Below are 19,463 nucleotides of genomic sequence, written 5' to 3' on the forward strand. Positions count from 1 at the left end.
GTGTTGTAAAGGTTATTGATGAAAACATTATATCATCACAGTCGACAAATAGGATGATAATTAAAACGTGGATCTTTTATTTCAGATTTCTATCCCTTTGGCATCCAACAGTCAGATCAGACTATGCCAAGAGATGTAGAGTTAGCCTCTGTACAAATTAATATTCCATATTCTCTGCCTTTTGATAATGAACTCTATGATACATTATGGGTAAGTACTATGTATTGAAACTTAGGATGAGTTAATGGTATAAAAGGTGGAAATAAAAAACGAAGTTCCGTGAGTTTAAAGTAAGAAATTTTTTATTTATTTTGTAAGATTAGCTTTCATTAAGCATTCAGTTTTTGCAAAGCTTATATCAAATCACTTTGTCTGTCTGTTTGGTAAAAATTTTAAACATTCTCTGATCAAGTTGAAACTTTGCATTATTATGCATTAGAGAAGGCAATAATACATGAATCAATAAAAAAAAACAACTACTATTAGTCAATTAATTACTTCTAATTAATTTTTTTGCTTGATTCCAACAATGGAAATTAATCCTTCTGTAATCCTTCAGTATTCACAGTTATGGCTTAACTCTTTCTCTCCTAACTGACGATACCAATGTTGATTCTATCAGAATGTGTTAAATAATAACGGAGAGAAAGAGTTAATATGTGCATTTTTGACCCCCTTAGATAACTGAACCTGTCATTTCTCCCACACGTAGAAAATTTATTCATTGTACCTAACAAAAAATAAATTAGTTTTAAAATTAAAAATTAGTATATTATTGGTAATTCATTATTTTTGTTTGACATTGAAAAAAAGGGAAATTTTGACATTACTGATAGATAAGTTGTAAGTGTGGAGTTCCTCCTCTTAGATAAGCTTTGTTTTGCTTTTTCTAAAGTATTTTTATACTTCACTTGTTGTCTGAATGCACCAACATCGGCTTGGAAGGCGGAATAAAGGATGCCAAAACTTTTTTTACTATTAAATCTAGAGAGTGTAAGATTTGTAAAATAACATTTCTTTAAATCAATTTTCTTTTTGTCTTATTCATGAATGTTAATGAATTGACTTATAAGGTATGAACTATTACTTTATAGTTTTACAATGTTTTTTTCTAGATATCAATCAACGGCCTAATTAGTTTTGGCCAAGACAATTCCAGTTTCTCACCAAAACAGCTTCCTGTGGACACACATTCCAAACTGCTAGCAGTTTATTGGTCTGATCTAGATCTTTTATCTGCAGATAAACAAGCAGAAATATATTATCAGGTAAATTACTTAATATTAAGAGGTTAACATATAGTCAGGTCAATGTCTTCTCATTATTTTGTTTTCATTAAAGATAAATGTTCCTAATATCATTGAAATATATCACTTATCATGTTAGAAGTTTCAGATAACTAACCCAATATCAGACATGAATAGCACAGTGGTGTCCAGATCAGGAAGCTCTCCATGTAGTTTTTCTTGGCCAGAAGAAAACTGATTGAATTGTTTAGTTTTAAAACATAAGCATTACTTTCAGACAGTCACAACTGAACAAATTATTTTATAAAGTTAGTTTTTTTTTTCTAGGGCTTCATTTTTGCTGTTAATTTAGGGTGGCCACTACATTATAATTGTCATGAATAACATCTGCTTAGAGTCGTCCTCTAACTTCCTGTTGGTGGGAATCTTAAACTTTGTAATTATTAATATTTTATTCTTACTGCCAACATTTTTTCCTACATATCTCTGTTAAACAGAAAACAGGTCTACATTGACATAAATTAGAGATTAAGTTAAAACACTTCTTGGAGATCCATTTCTTTGTTTTTTAAATGTAAACTACAAATTTCTTTCTATTTAATTATCCATAGATATACAATAAAAGTCAGTTGAACCAAAAGATTCTGGACCAAGCAAACTCTGATGTGGTGCAGAATATTGAAGGGCTGAAGTCTTATGATGCAACTAGTGTTGTTGTAGTGACTTGGGTAGAGGTTCCAGCTCACAGAAGCACTGTGGAGGTGGGCACTTTTAGACTCTAATTGCTAAATAAAAATGGGTTTGACGCTGACAACTTAGACCGTTTTTAACATGCTTAAAACATCACAATTCCTGAACAAAAACTAATACAACCTACATGATACATGGGCTAACCTAGTCATGCATGTATTTTAGAGACCTGAAAACTTATAAGTCTTTTTGTTTTTTGTCGGTTGTTTTCATGCTTTAATAATATTTAACAAGATTACAAAGAGAGTTTGTGTTACACAAACTCAGAGGCGGCCCCCGTCGAAGTCGGATCCCTGTCGGATCTGCATATTCGCAAATAATATTCAAGAGGTGATTTAATTTTGATGTAAAATGTTTTACACGTTTCGGATGTTCCTTCAGAGTTGAAGATAATTACTTCCTAGTCCAAACCTCCCGCAGGACGACGGGGGATGGGAGCGGGCAGGGTTTGAACCCTGGGCCATCCATAAATCTGAACGACAGTCCAGCGCGCAAACCGCACGACCAGGCAGCCATCCGATGGTCAAAAGTAATAATGTTTCAAAGATTCATTTGCCGTAAATTTAAATTTAAATTTAATAAAAAAATAGTAGATTAGTTTTAGTATATTAAAACATTACAATATTGATCAAAACGTTTGGAAATGAAAATCTACACTTTTTTTTTACACTTTAAGTTTAGAAATTTAAATTCTACATCTTAATCTAGTCTATTTTAGTCTAAACTAGATCTAGAAATTCTAGATCTAGACTCTAAAATAATTTTAATTAGAATATAAATCCAAATCTAGATATACTGTAATAAAAATCTAGATCTAGTTTAAAAAATCTAGATTAGATCTAAATCAAGATATCATTCCTTTTTTAAACGCGAGTCACATAACGAGGCTTAATAAACATTACTATACCGAGTTCTTTTTTTCATTTCATTTGAAGAATTAATTCCATATAACGTCAGAGGGAAAAAAACCACTACGTCACACGGCCTAGCTAGACTAAAAATCGCCTTCATTTATAAGAGCCATTTATCGAGTGTTCATAGACTTTGGTGCACCGAGTGCGTTCTTTAAGCATTTCATTTAAAGAATTCATTCCATATGACGTCAAAGGAAAAAAAAACACTACGTCACACGGCCTAGCTAGAATAAAAATCGCCTTCATCATTACGAGCCTTTTATCGAGTGTTCATAGACATTGGTGCACCGAGTGCGTTCTTTTAGCATTTCATTTAAAGAATTCATTCCATATGACGTCAAAGGAAAAAAAAACACTACGTCACAAGGCCTAGCTAGACTAAAAATCACCTTTATCAACACGAGCCATTTCTCGAGTGTTCATAGACATTGGTGCACCGAGTGCGTTCTTTTAGCATTTCATTTAAAGAATTCATTCCATGTGACGTCAAAGGAAAAAAAAACACTACGTCACACGGCTTAGTTAGACTAAAATATGTTTTCATTAATACAAGCAATTTTTTCGAGGGTTAATAGACATTGGTGCACTGAGTGCGTTCTTTTAACATTACATTTAAAGAGTCCATTCATATGACGTTCATAAGAAAAAAAATTCCATTACCTCACAATAGGCTAGTACCGGTACCATAAAAAAAATGTCTTTATTTACACGAGATATTTAACGAGGGTTCATAGACATTGGTGCACTGAGTTCTAATAGATATTATTTAAAAAGGATCAAAGCCACATTGTTTTTGCGTTTTGTCTGTCAGTCGGTCTGTCCGTTATCTTGATATAAAAAAAACAACTAAAAATTATTAAAAATTGATTAACCTTTATTTTACGTTTCAAAACATCGCAATAATTTTTAGGTATGAACACAATTGAAAAGTTTATATAATAGATTGTTCCGGATGTTTGTATAAATAGTAAAAGAAAAAGAGAATTTCAGATAAATGTAATACCGTTAATTAAATTTTTTGGATGGTCTCGTATAAAAATTAGATGTACTACAGCCACGTGGAGAGATTTTCATACCTAACTTTGATGTTTGGATTCTGTTTTCCTTAAAAATCGGAACATAATATTAACGATAATTAGATTTCTTAATGTTTTAGGTAGAAAGTTAAATGTACTGTAAGAGAGTAGTGAGTTAAAATATTTTTCATAAAAATCCGTAAAAACATTATTTCGTAAATGAGAAGATTATTTGTTTATTAATTAGAAGAGGGAGTTCAAACAATTATTTGGCGTTAGTAGATTTTTAAATAAATTCGGAAATTTCTGGCGACGATTTGTAAGAAACAAAATCCGGAACTTTCTTTATCGATTACAAAACTTCTATGTTATGTTTTACAAGAAAATTAAATGTCTAAAAAGTAATTTTCAGTAATCAATTCTAGTAAATTACTTTTTTTAAAAGCCTTATGCGATTTCAAACAAACATTAGGCATAATTCATATTTTATAAAACAATATCCAGAACATTTTTACACTTAATGAAATATAAGTCAGTATAGAGATTATGATTTAGCATTAATATGCTATTTACATAAAAAACGGAACAACATATTATTGATAATGTGTTTTTGCAACGTTTAAGCATGGAAATTGAATGTAATATAAGTTAGAAGAGCAAACAAACATTTGTTGGCGTTGATTAGTTTTGCACAAAAAAATCCGGAACAATCAATTTTAGATACTTAAAACTATTGAGATGTTATGGGAGGAACATTAAAGGGTAAATCAGATTTTCAATAGCTTTTAGAGTTCTAGTTTTTTAAATCTAATCGTGACGGACAGACCGACCACTAGACAAAACGCACAAAAATAAGCTTCTTTTATTCGGATGGGGACACTAAACAAAAAATAAATAAAATCTGATTTTTAAAAAAAGTTTAAGGAATTGGTTTAGCACCTGATCATGTTGCGACGTTACGCTACTGCACGAAAATCGCTGCATAAAAAGTCCATTTAAAAAAATGTGCGTGATATTTACATACAAAGTGCATTATTAGCCTTTATAAACAAACAGAAATGTTTTCTTTCAATTTTAGCAGCTAGTTGACCAGAAAAAACGTCTTTAACTATTATTTGTATTTGTTGTAAACATTTCCTGTACATTTTTAAAATATATTTGACTTAGTGATACTGAAAATACACAAAAATTGTCCATCTTTGTTAGCATATTGTAACATTGCCTCCCTTACATTTACGTAATTGTTTTAGAATTGGTGTATTTTTATGAAAAAATCGCTTGCATAATTAATTTTATAAATTAAACGGTTTGCTTTTAGAAAACCAAAAGTAGCCGTTGCACCTAAACTTTTCAAGCCGGATTTAATGATGAAATAATATTTTTCATATCTCTTCTAGTTTTCGAGATCTGAGTGTGACAGACGGACAGACGGACATTTTGCACAAACCTAATAGCGGCTTTTTCCCCTTACGGGGGCCGCTAAAAAGTGCTGTTGACCCTTAATTATCTGACATGAAATAATCTGACACACTTTCAGTATCCAATGCGGCCTCAGTATAAAATTATATAATTAATTAATATCTTTTTAAAATGTTCTTTATTGCAGTATGTCAAGGCTGAAATTATGTTTTTTGGTATTTTTAGATCAATAAATGTTTCTATCTTTGTCACTTGTTGATTTTATACCCTTTAAAGTCTAAGAGAAAATCTTATTACAATTACAGAATAAATAGAATTTCCTTCACACATAAGTTTAAATTCATTAAGGTACAGATAACCTTTTATAATCCATTTTTGGTAATCAACACTCCTCCAAGTCCACTGTACTTATAATAACTTTTCCTAGCATTTGGAATAAGAAATGTGCCTTTATCAGTCTGTCTTTCTGAGCATGTTATGAGGTTTTGTTTTTTTGCACTTCTAAGTTATGGTTAAGTGTTGTATGTATTATTTTTATTAAACTTTTTAGTTCTGGCGTATTATTTGTGATACAAATCTTGTCTCTATTTTGTGTCTGTTAACGTTTCTTTATTATTTCATGAGAATACAACTATTATTTGTCATCAAAGCACCTTAAGCTTATCTGATGGTTGACAAAAGCGATATATACATTAAATTTTGGTTATTATTATAATATGAAATCAATTATCCATTACCCTTTGATTTCAGAGAGTCTCTTTTCAATGTGTGATCATCACTGATGGCTTCACAACATTTGCCCAGTACAGATACACTAATGGAGGGATGAAATTTAACCCTGCTCTGGCCAGACCTCTAGTGGTTGGATGGGGAGACACAAACTTTGATACTCAAATCTCAAACTATTACGTATTTGATACCGTTCTAGGCAACAGCAAAAGTATGTCACGTTGTGTCATTTTAGTTCTGTTCAAGTACTGATTCTTTTTAAGAACAATGTGTGGCCAAAAGGCAAGGCTAATTACGCTTGAACTTGGCTTGGCTGCCTCTCAAGGGGGCTCAAAGTAGTTGTGTTGACTGAGTGCATAATGGAAGCATGGAAAACCTTCTCCCAGATAACCCCCTCTGGTCTACAAATGAGATTGAACCATAGCACTCTGAGCATGCTACAAGCATGAAAGTTGCGCTATATAAAGACTATTTTAAAATCTACATACATTTTCATATCTAATTGATTAATGTTTGTTAAAAAATAATTTAATCATTTTAAGGGTGGTCCTAATCATTAGTAAGGAAGTGTTTACCTTGTACTGTGCTCAAAACTTAGAGCTATGTTTTCAGTAAGCTAACATTTGATGAATGTCTTTTTGTATTTCAGATAGCACAGTTGGTTTTTGGTTTTTTAAAGTTGGAGAATCTGAAAATTTTAACAGCAAATGTCAGAATTGGTATCTGAGAAATGTAAATGAAACAAGTATGTAATATGTTAGGTAACCATGCATTAAACTAGCTACTAGTGTTTCAAAAATAACATTCACAGTTGACAGTTATCGCAAGTTTCTTTGAACAAAAATATATCATTTTCAGACTATTGATTTTCCAAAATTAAACCAACCAAGTTAAACTTTATAAATTCTAAACTTATATACAGCGATATTGATAATGAATAAATACAGATTTATCAACCTTTTTATTTAGTATATATATATTATTTTCTTTTGTTTTGAATTAAACAGTTATATGTTATCATAAAACTTTGTTACATCTTTTCTCTTAATCTATGATTAATGTTAAGCTAATCTTAATCTTGACAGTAACTGTACAGCAGTGGATGAATGTCTTACCTCCCTGTCCATGTCATGAACTGATTGTGACATCCAGTGCTCTATGGAAGAAAACTTCACAGGGCCACTGTTATGACACAGTACCCAATTATGGAGATGTTGGATTGGTAAGGTTTTGAAAACAATTATGTACTGGGAATTATTTTGTTTTTTCATTTTCTGTTTCCTTCTAGAACAGACTTTTTCAGAAGATGTGAAAGTACCATAGTATCATTTTCACACTTTAACCCTTAAAACGCATGTGGTAGGTTAGCATCTAAACATCAGAGTTGTAATTCCATTTTGTATGCACTCAATGTAAAACAGCTCAGCACTTTAAGGGTTAATGAAGTTGGAATGAAGTTTCTCTGAGTGATATGAATTTATGTTTTTATTCCCTTGCAGTCTAAAAGCTTTATATATTTGTAAAACAAATTTCCATACAGATAATAAAGATTATTATTATGTTAGAAATGAACGGGTAGTCATTCTCTGGCGCTGCCAGGGTAGACTTTCGCTAAAGAAAAACAAAATTCATCGTAGTCCCTTTAACAGTTTCCACTGAGGAATTTTCTGGTGATGTGGCAGGTCTGCAGCAGTACCGCCCTCTGACAGGCAACGAAGATGTTCCTAGGAATGTTAAGGGCCTTGAAGGTGTCTGTGAGGTCAGTTGTTATTATCCCCTCGGTTGATATAACAATGGGGTATATTGTTATTTTGGACAATTTCCATAGACCCTTAATCTCCAAGCCTAGGAGATTATTATTATTATTATTATTATTTAGTAACAAAGGAAACCGGAGAGTGCCTATAAACCAGAGCAGATTGACAATTATGGTATTATGTAAAGGTAACTGTGAAGAAACAAGTCCCTTTACGTTTAAAGTGCCTTTTAATTGTGAAGCATTTCAACATAACATATATACACGGCAACCATTATATCCAGAGAACCAACTCCACTAGATGACTTCCTCTCTTCTTGTTTACACACTCGTCACTTCCCGCAAGTCCCCTAACTCTCCGATACCCAACACTTGACCGTGTGTCACGGTTGACCACACACAGTAACCGTGTCGCAACAGTAACAAACCATAAAATTTTATCTGCTCAGGAAAGTTGATATCAGGAAGTTCTTCAAGCTGCTATCTTCAACAGTATTTTTGTATTTGATCACTTTTAAAGTTGTTGCGTTTTGTTATAAAAAGAAGCAACCAAGTTTCTTCCCTTTTTACACAAGTAAAAATCATTTCCAGGGAAACTTAAGGCAACCTAAAGAATATTTTTTATTTAAAATAAATGGTGATTGTCGTCATTATAACTATTGGGTCAAGATTACTGAAGCATTATTTTGAGAGTTTAGTCCGTTGTATAGCTTATCATTTCGTACAAATTTGCCTGTTGAAACCCAAATAGATTCTTTTGGTCCAGTACTTAATAAATTTTTATAAAATATGACATTTAAAAATAAAGTGTAGGCTAAGTGTTGAGGCACTTGGGTTTTAAACCAAGTTGGGTTTTAAACCAAGGGTCCTTATGCTCAAATTATGTCTGCAATATTAATTTTTGAATGGTAAGATGATTCAAATGGGTAGCAAACATTTGTTGGGTAGTGTTAAGGTGCTTGTGCTAGCTATTGGGCATCCTTCTAATCTATTGGTCACAGAACCAGCTAAGCTTTGCATCCTCTGTCCAAAAAACTGCTAATTCCCAATGAAAAATGTTGATACCTTAAATAAAAACAATGTCATCTTTATATATTTACACCTCTTTTTAGAAACTACCATTGTTTAAAATGACATTTCAATTTTCTAACATACTTTCTAGCAATGTTGCTATAGGGATGGAGGTTTCTTTGAAAACCGACCCCATCTAGCTGGCTCATTTCAAAGGTACAATGCTCTTGGAACAAATCTCTATGGACATGCTTTGAACGATGTCCTACCTTATTCTTGGTGTTGTGAACAGTCAAACATGTGTGAGAAATATTACCAACTTAGACCAATCAGCACTTGTAATTCAGACTCATTTCAAAGAGGTAAGCTGAGCAGTTTTTAGTTGTCAATACAGAAGTTAAAACTACCTAAAGTAAATTATTTACTAATTTAACTTGCTGCCATATGCACTAAATGCCATTGGAGGACCTAAGTCTTAGTAAGTCCTAGTATCCCTCTCATGTTGGCATAACTTTTTTATATTCTTTAACAATGTTTTTCATTGAAGTTGATTTCTTGGTAGTTGGAAACAAATCTCTTATCTAATGAAGAATTGTGTAATTGTACTAGATGCTCTATCTTCTACTCTTCAGTTTTTTCATTTACATACAGGGGGAAAAAAATTATTATAAAAAGAAATTTTTAGTCTACACAGTTTGAAAATAAATACAATATTTCTAAATGTCATCCATATCTTGTTGAAGTTAGACCATAACATTACAGTTTAGCTGACAATTTTTAGGGCTTGGTTTCTATTTGAATCAATCCATCTAATAATGTTTTAATTATATTTTTTTTAAAGCCCTTTTGTTTGGTGATCCACACATTATTACACTAGATCAAAGTTTGTTTACTTTCAATGGGCTTGGGGAATACAGACTTCTGGAAGTTGTTGTATCACAGGAAAATTATTTTATCATGCAGGTATGTGTTGAAGTTACATTTAGAATAATTGTTGGCTCATTTATGTTATTGCATGTTCAGTGTCTTGCTTACTTGAATAATCATATTCCATTGGAGTCTAAAAGCTTTATATTTTGAGTATAAATCAATCAGATAATTGTTACAGAAGGGTACCTTATAGTAGATTGTACTTTGTCTTGTGTGAGGCTTGAGCCCTAGACCTTCTTGTATTATTGGTTTGTGAGTAGCTTGAAACATACGTCCATTTTCTTGTGAACTTTTTGTAAGGCCTGAAACATAAGACCTTCTCTTTATGTTCTCTTTGTAGTCTTGCCTTGTGTGAGGTCTGAAGCAATAGACCTTCTTATGAACTTAATGTGATTTCTGAAATGTGATCCTATTGTAGTCTTGATTTGTGTGAGGTCTGTATGATAGCCTCATATAAAAGACCAGAAAACGTGAACTAGAATGACAATACAGTTCCAAGCAGTTTTAACATGCATGTCGAGATTGACAACTGAAATATGTAGTAAAAAATTATCTTCTCTTTTGAAGTAATGTCTGTAATCTATAAGACATAAACAACACAGTACACACACACAGATGGCTGCCTGGTCCTGCGGTTTGCACACTGGACTGTCGTTGGGACTTAACGATGGTCCCGGGTTCAAACCCTGCCTGCTCCCATCCCCCATTGTCCTGCAGGAGATTAGGACTAGGAGACTAGGAAGTAAATTATCTTCAACTTTGAAGGAACATCCGAAACATGTAAAACATTTTTACAAACAAACAAACAACATTTTACAAACAGATATGAAGCAAGCTTGACTGACCAGTACAAACTAGTTGACAATACAAAAGATAAAATAAAATTATAGTTTTTATATAGTGGTACTTTCATGCTTATAGCAGCATGATCAGAGCGCTATGGTCCAACCTTATACCATTGGGGGGAGGGGGTATTAAGGAGAAGGTTTTCCATGCTGCTTTAAGGCGCTCTGTAAACACAACTCTGCTTGAGTTGGGTGTCAAACCTCAAGCCCCTTTCATAGGTGGCCAAGACAAGCCAAGTTGAAGCGTACTTAGCCCCTTGACCACGGTTCCCACGCTTCCAAAGATAAAGTATAAATATACAATAATGCCTGAAACATGCTATTCTTCTTGCCCTAAATTCTTATTTCCTTGTCATGTATGCTCTCAGTTTATTTATTTAGGCTATTTTTTAACTGTCATTGTAATGTTAAATAAAGTTGTTTTCTACTATCCTCCAGTGTGGTGTATAATTCAAAACAATGACTATGTTTGTATATATTGTCTTTGAAGGGTCGTACCTGTAGAGCCCAACACCTTAATGGAACATTTACATCCGCTACAGTTTGGTGTGCCTTGGTTTTTAGAACTACAAATGGAGATAAAGTCAGTGCGGAGTTAAACACAAACAAAACATGTGGGTCTTTTTTTATATAGAATATTTAAACTAGCAATTTATTTATTTTTATTTACGCCATATAAATGATGCCTTGGTTTTATAATGGCGGACCACAGTAGGCCTACTCATCTTTTTAAAAGTATTGATGAATGTGTTTGTAGTAAAAATTTCTAACAATTTTTTTGCTATAACATTTTCAAAAATCATAAAAAACAAATGATCTTTGTTGACCTAATTACAGTGTATCAATATCTTAAAAAATTACGTTGGACAACATAATATTAATGAAGTTTTTCTTAAACATATTTAACAACAATCAGTAAAAACTATTCTGCCGTTGAGATATTAGCTCTTAAATCTTGGCAATGATATGTAATAAAAATTGGAACAAATAAATGAATTAGGCTGGGAGATCTCATTTAAATCTAAACATATTGTTAGGTCGTGGCTTGAAACAATAATAAAAAAAAAAGAACTCACTAATTCCACGGACGCTGCTATCACTCTGATAGCAGACCTATCGCCGAAGCACAATACAGTTGTAATGAGTAAATAATCCCAGTAAAAGAAATACTTTACACTACTCCAAATTAAATTTACATACATTTATCGACAAACACACACAAAAAAAAAGAAAACATTCCTCAATATATCAATTAAGAAAATCCAAAACTAATGTGCCGTAACAGTAACATACTCCAGAGATCAGTTTAAGCCCTCCAGTGTAAAGAAAAAAATTACACTAGTTTACATGTGGAATAAATTTGTTAGTCATGGGTGTCACAGTCCAGTTTTAGAACCTCTGTGACATGAAGTGATACTCAGTCACCTATTGTAATATTCCGTGCGGGCAAGCACGAAGTCATGTGAATAAGTTAAAGGACTCTAAAATAAGGGTCAAAAGTTAGTTAGTGAAGAACTCCAGCAGAGAGTGGATGTACGATTTTCTCTGTCTGTAATATGTACCTTAATGAATTTGATTTAATGTTAACTTGAGAGTTTTCTTCGGACTTATATTTTGAACATTTCATTGATGTGCTCACTTATTCTACGTGGCAGGAACAGCCAGTATTTATTTGTGTATATTTTGTGACGGCTGAAGTCGCCAGTATTTTCTGTAATTTATCCTATATATAATAAACGTTCCGTCTGCTACCAGTGTGTTCATCAGTAATTCTAAATGTTGTCGTTGGAGACCTTAGTATATTAGTAATGTTGCGCACTTGCAAATCTAGTGCGTCTAATAAAGTACATCGCTAAGAGGAGCATTATAGCCGTACCAGAAGAGGTACCTACAACACACGGACGCACCCACGCCGCTACGCCTACAGCCAAAACCAGGTAGCGACATTTGGTGGCCAGTATGTCTTAAATGACAGAACGAACCTACACTCTTTAACAAGTAAATCGTCGATCGTCTACATTCCATCTGGCGTAGAAGTACAAGGACTATTTTTCTTTCACCATGGCAGCGAAAACAATTCAACGAACTTAGAGGGCTAATAAACTTTTCTTCAATAAGAAATCAACTCAGGTGGCCTTGCTACAACATGATCTCAGAGCGATTCCTAGATCTTAATATGCTATCTTAGATCGGGAAGTTGAAACAACCAGAAACCAAGATCTGATGCAGATTGATGATAAACAACAGTCAACAAAACAGGTCAAGGCCCACTCATCTCAACTCTGAGATCCACTACCTTAACATCATCATACACATAAGAGTCGATTTAATTAGTATGTATGAAACTGAATACAGCCATGCCTGATGAGCCGCAATATGGGTGAAAACAATTACTGAAGAAAAGCCGAAGCCGGAGTACAGCTACCTGTCTGTACTAATCAATTCCGACGTCATTCAAGTCGACGATTCATCGTGGTGTACGTCTTTTGAGACTCACCTAATCATTTGTTCACTGTTCCAGTAGCAAATTGTGGTACACTGGGGCACGTGATACCACCATATCGTCCTAACTGAAGAGAATCTTCTCCACAACATCTTCTGAAGAGAATCTTCTCCATAACATCTTCTGTGAAGAACTTCTCCTGTCTTATATTGCTAATTAAGTCAGTCATAGACTATTGGATTATCTTCTAAAAGATCAAGTACTTTGGATTATATATACATATACTATTTGTCATCTTAGTCATCGTTGCCCATACTATTTGTACTAAACCGTTATTGGATCACTAGCTACCAGTATAATTAATTCTGTTTGGATTATTGAGCTCGTTATTGGATATATTATATATTTGTGACTGGACTATTGGATATATTACCTTATTTCACTGATTTATTCTATGATTCGATTATAACTGGACTATGGATCTACACTAAGAGTATCGAGCTTATCTACATCAGACTACACTAGAAAGCCCCTGTAAGTTTTGATCAATTATTGAATATATTTGTTATACATTGATATAATTTAAAGCATCCAACTAAGTATTGTTGAATTTAAAGTATCCAATTAAGTATTGTTGACTATTGAAGATAGTCACTAGTGAATAAATATTTTCATTTTTCTAAGTGTCTTTTAAGGGTGGCTGGAGAGGGACTATTGCATGAACTATCAAAACAATAGGATCTATTAGGGTTATCCTATTTGTTCTTTAACCTCTATAAGGCCCAATGCGTTTGAGGCTCTCCTTGTTGGTACGGAGGTCATAGAATATAGTGGGAAAATATTTATTTAGCTGTTGAGTCTTGTTTGTATTTCTGTCAGTGTACTCAATCTGTATCTATATTGTTGTTTGTTTAAAAGTCTTGTATCCATATATCTGTATTTCTCCTGTCACATTTCTACTTTTTATTAATTTCTTTAAAGGCAGACTGTGTTGTTCTCTATATTGTTTCTGTGTTTGTCTCTTTACTTATACTGTACATATATTTTTCTTTCTTTTATTAATTTACATTTTTTTACTATTTTACTTTGGCATAACAGCACACTTGTATAATATATATTGAAATTTATGACTATTGAATTTGAATTGTTCATAATTGAGTAACTGAGTAAATTTTGATCTAGATCTATACATTTGTTTCACAATTATCACTACATTCTTTCATTACATTGTAACCATTGATTGAATTTTTTATATTATTGTGTAATATACACATGTTAAATAATTGACACACACTGTATTGACAAGTATAACACAGTACATTTTTTCTTTTCTCACTTAATTAACTACACAAAGCATTAAACATGTCTTCCTATGACAAAATTTTAGAGCTAGTGAAAGTCATGGAACTAGAAGGGGATGAGAAAAAGGAATTTATCAAAAAAGAACTAGAAAAGGCTGAAAAGAAAGAAAGGGAGGAAAGAGATAGGGCTGAAAAAGAAAAAGATAGAATAGAAAAGAAAGAAAGGGAAGAAAAAGATAGAATAGAAAGGAAAGAAAGGGAAGAAAGGGAAGAAAAGAAACAAATTAGAGATAGGGAAGAAAGAGCTGCTGAAAGAGCTCATCAGAAAACATTAAAAGAACTAGAAACTAGACAAAAAGAACTAGAACTAGAAGCTGCCAAAACAAATCCCAACATTAATACCCAACAGTCCACAACAAAGCCATTCATCTCCAAATTCCATAAATATAATTCAAAAGATGAAACACTTGAAAACTATTTAGTCCAATTTGAGCATATAGCCTCAACCTATAGTCTTAACAATGAGGACATGGCCAAACACCTACTAGCAAATTTGTCGGGAGAACCCCTCAACATCATTTCCACTCTAACAATAGACCAAAAGAAAGACTATGCAGCAGTAAAGACTAGATTATTAGAACACTTTGGAAAAAACTCAGATTTCTATCGTAAGCTATTCAGGGACACTAAATTAAAAAAAGATGGGGACTTCAACAGAATAATATTCGACATGAGGACTAACATGATAAAATGGTTAGAGCTAGCAAAATGTGACATCAAGGACCCGACACAAATCCTAGACATGCTACTCATTGACAATGTCCTCAACAACGTGACAGACCTAGTATTTACTTTCCTTAAAGAAAAAAAGATCAAGACAGAGACTGAACTGATAACGAATCTAAATCTATTTAAAGACAGTCACCCTGGACACACGATTGACAAAAGAGACCTACACCAACTAGTAGCCACAGCAACAACATTCAATAACAACAACAATGACAAATTCAAATGGTCCAACACCAAGACTTGTTTCAATTGTGGGAGAAAAGGTCACGTGAAAAACCAATGCAAAGCTCCTATAAACTACAATAACAATCACAGATACAGAAGTTACACTAGTTTCTATAACCCAAACAGCTACAAACAAAACAACAATAATTACAATAATAGACCATATAGACTACACCAGAGTGCAAGTCCCAATGAAAGAAGAAATTTTGCAAACAGTTACCAACACAATAATTATAATAGAAACAACAGGCAATCTAGAAGGGACCAATATAACTACCACACAAACAACCACCCAAACAACTACAATAGAGGAAACAATAGAAACAACAGTGGCAATAACACCAACACCCATAGAGAGGAAAATGTAGCCTACATGCAAGCAAATAAGTCCAAAATAAAAGTCTTTCCATCCTATGTTAATTCTAAAGAAGTAGGATCAATTCGCGACAGTGGAGCCACGGCAATAATAGTTAAAGCCTCTTTAGTCGAACCAGGACAGTATCTAGAAGATACAGTAAAAGTGACCTATGCAAATATACAAAAATTCGATATTTGCAAGACCGCTAAAGTCCTAATAGAATCACCCTGGATTACAGGAGAACTAGAAGCCATAGTCATGGACACCCCAGCACAAGATCTAATAATAGGCAATGTAGATGGTGTAAAAGATCCAACACTAGAAGAAGTTATGCAATGGGCGGAAGATAGACAAAAATACTCCCTATTTAAACATGAGGCACTATTAGCTCAAACCAGATCACATAAAAAAATAACACCAGAAATAGAATGCCCCACTGTATTACTCAATGAAATAGGCATAACTAGGGAGGAACTAATAGCTATGCAGAAAAATGACACCACAATACAAGACCTCTTAAGCAAAGATTATAACAAGATAAATTTAAATAACCACCACATAGAAATTAACAACTTAGCCATTAGATATAACAGGAAAGAAAACTGTACTAGACTTCAAATACTGATCCCTAAAACTTTAAGAGCTAAAATATTAAATATGGCACATGATGACCCCACAGCAGGACACTTAGGAAAAAAGAAAGTATATGCTAAGATAGCCAACAAATTCTTCTGGCCAAAGATGGGAAAGGACATTAAGAACTATGTAAACAGTTGCACAGAATGTGCCAAACAAAAAACAGTAACTAGAGCCCCATTAGAGAAATCAGATAAATCTCACTATTTTTGGGACAAAATTGCCATGGACATAATGGGACCCCTAACTACCAGCAGTAAAGGGAATAAATATATTCTGGGTATCATTGACATGTCCACTAGATGGGCAGAGGCATTTCCTCTAAAAGATATAAAGGCTATTGACATATGTAATTGCTTAAAAACACTTTTTCTTAAATTTGGATTCCCTAATAAGTTACTGTCAGATAATGCATCAAACTTTAAGTCCCACCTTAACCAAGCATTTGCAGAAATGACTAACATCCGCCTAGTCCATAGCACTATCTATTCACCACAGGGAAATGGAGTCATAGAAAAATGGAACAGAACTGTAAAACAGATGATATATAAGCTAGAAAGAGACTCAATGAGTACCTGGGACCAGACTCTTAGCTATGCTATATTTGCCTACAACACTAGCATCCATGAAACCACCAAATTCAGCCCCTATGAGCTTGTATTTAACAGAAAACCTAAAGGACCGTTAGAGTTATGGGCTGACAACATGTTAGACTTAGAAAACATAGAACAGTACCATCCTTGGATAATTCAGACCAAACAACAGCTTAGACAAGGAATAAAACTAGCAGAGATAAACATGGACAAAAATCTAGAAAGGCATAGGAAAATAAAAAACAAAAATAGAAAACTAAGAACACTAAATGTAGGTGACCAAGTTTTTGTTAAGATAGAAAACAAACACTGTAAAGATAAGAATGAGGGACCATTTAAAGTTATAGAGAGAATTAATAACAAAGTATACATCATTGATAAAGATGGTAGAGAATGCAAACTCAATATTGACAAACTTGTAAAATTGGATAAGAGACAAATAACTGACACAGACATAATTGAACTTGATGTAGAAACCAAACACAACATACAAGAACATATAGCAAGCACCATAAACACCACACACAACAATAGTCCAAATGTTGAAAATGATATGTTACAGAATTTGACAGTTAAATATAGTGATGTAATTACACAAAAGCTAGGATGTACCAATCTGATAGAACACACAATAAAACTCAACAAAGCACTACCAACTAAGACAAAAGCCTATAGTATCCCCAAAGCATATGAGGACTTAGTTAGGACAGAAATGACCAACTTAATTAAAGATGGGAAGATAGAGAGATCAGAAACATGTAAATATGCATCACCCATGGTCATTGTAAAAAAGAAAGACAGTGGAGTAAGAATCTGCTGTGACTTTAGAGAAATAAATAAATGCACAGTCATAGACCCAGAACCCCTACCAGACACTGACAGCATAATTACAACTTTAAGCAAATCATCCCTATTCACAACAATGGACTTAAACAGAGGCTTCTGGCAGATTAAAATGGACCCTGACTCTAAGGAATATACAGCATTCAAATGCACTATGCCAGGCCTAGAAGGTATCTATGTCTGGAATGTCATGCCATTCGGCTTAATAAATAGTACAGCCACATTTCAGAAATGCATGTCAAAATTATTAGAAGGCATAAATAATGTATTGTCTTATGTAGATGACATTTGTGTTTTCACCAACTCACAACAGGAACACATTCATGTACTAGAGCAAATATTTATAAGACTAAGAACACACAATATGACATTATCCCCCAAGAAATTAAACCTAGCCAAGCCTGAAATCCAATTCTTAGGATATTGCATCACCAATGACAAAATTACACCCACTGAAACAAACCTAACAAAGATTAAAAACATAAAAGAACCTAGGACTAAGAAAGACATGAGATCATTATTAGGACTTTGCAACTTCTATAGAAAGTTCATTCCAAATTATGCACAGATAATTGAACCCCTTGTTGAATTTACTAAAAAGAAGCATGGAAACACAATTTGTATGGATGAAAAAAGTAGACTAGCATTAAGCAACTTAAAAGATAAATTTAATGAGAAACTAGAATTAGCCAGCATTGACCCAACATCAACACTATCACTATACACTGATGCCTCCAACACTGGTATTGGGGCATGCTTATTACAGCAAAGAGAGTCATTTTTTAAGCCAATAGTACATATCAGTAGAACACTGTCTGAAACTGAAAGAAAATACTCAGTGATTGAGAAAGAATTATTAGCCATTGTATGGTCAGTTGTAAAACTCAAGAATTACTTGTTAGGTAGATTTTTTAGCATCAAGTGTGATCATAAACCATTACTGGCACTAAAAAGAAAAGAGCTAAAAAATGACAGGATAAACAGATGGACACTCATTCTCTCAGATTACAAATTTGATTTAGAAAGCATTCCAGGACATGAGAATGTAATAGCTGACTTTTTATCCAGATACATAATACATGAAAATGAAGCAAGTGAAAATAATGACATTAAACACATTAGCCAGGACATTCTGATAGAATAAATAACCAGTACAAAGCACTTAGAAACAAGTAGTAGTAGTCAACTAAGTCAAATTAACATTCTACACATTTTAAAATAGGTCATGACACTTTATTGTTACACTTTTCTTTTGGGTCATGATGACATTTATGCTTATGATCAATAACAGATCATCTATTTGCTCATTGTATTTTATTGTCAACTTGTAATATGACAAATACCAGATGTGTTTATTTTGTGTGTATATATTGTATTTCATTACTGATTGTGCACAGCAATGTAAACAATGAGATGTAAACAGTGAACTACTTGAACTGTTGACCTGAATTTTTTTTCATAACAACTCACAGATGTAAATATTGTCTAAAATTTTTTACACACCTGAATACTACAATGAATGTTTATAAACATGGAAATTTGTTTACTATTGTACTTCAATACTACACTCAGACTATTTATAGTAGTCTTATGCAAGGTCAACCTTGAACTGGATTGACATGTATCTAAAAATTTTTTTTTTTTTCTTTTCATTTTTC

The 19,463-nt window shown here is 33.1% G+C and overlaps 1 protein-coding gene across 1 annotated transcript in view; it reads left to right on the forward strand.

Moving 5' to 3' along the window:
* LOC106073745 (uncharacterized) overlaps window positions 1-19,463 on the forward strand; it is an 80,151-nt gene that overhangs the window by 20,307 nt on the left and 40,381 nt on the right. The window contains exons 9-17 of the mRNA XM_056045599.1: window positions 86-210; window positions 1,116-1,268; window positions 1,859-2,008; window positions 6,097-6,286; window positions 6,725-6,820; window positions 7,161-7,297; window positions 8,994-9,204; window positions 9,684-9,805; window positions 11,108-11,231. Coding sequence (XP_055901574.1) covers window positions 86-210; window positions 1,116-1,268; window positions 1,859-2,008; window positions 6,097-6,286; window positions 6,725-6,820; window positions 7,161-7,297; window positions 8,994-9,204; window positions 9,684-9,805; window positions 11,108-11,231 — 1,308 coding nt within the window. The remainder of the gene's footprint in view (window positions 1-85; window positions 211-1,115; window positions 1,269-1,858; window positions 2,009-6,096; window positions 6,287-6,724; window positions 6,821-7,160; window positions 7,298-8,993; window positions 9,205-9,683; window positions 9,806-11,107; window positions 11,232-19,463) is intronic.

The sequence above is a fragment of the Biomphalaria glabrata genome, chromosome 11 (genome assembly GCF_947242115.1).
Source record: "Biomphalaria glabrata chromosome 11, xgBioGlab47.1, whole genome shotgun sequence".
Classification (NCBI taxonomy): domain Eukaryota; kingdom Metazoa; phylum Mollusca; class Gastropoda; family Planorbidae; genus Biomphalaria; species Biomphalaria glabrata.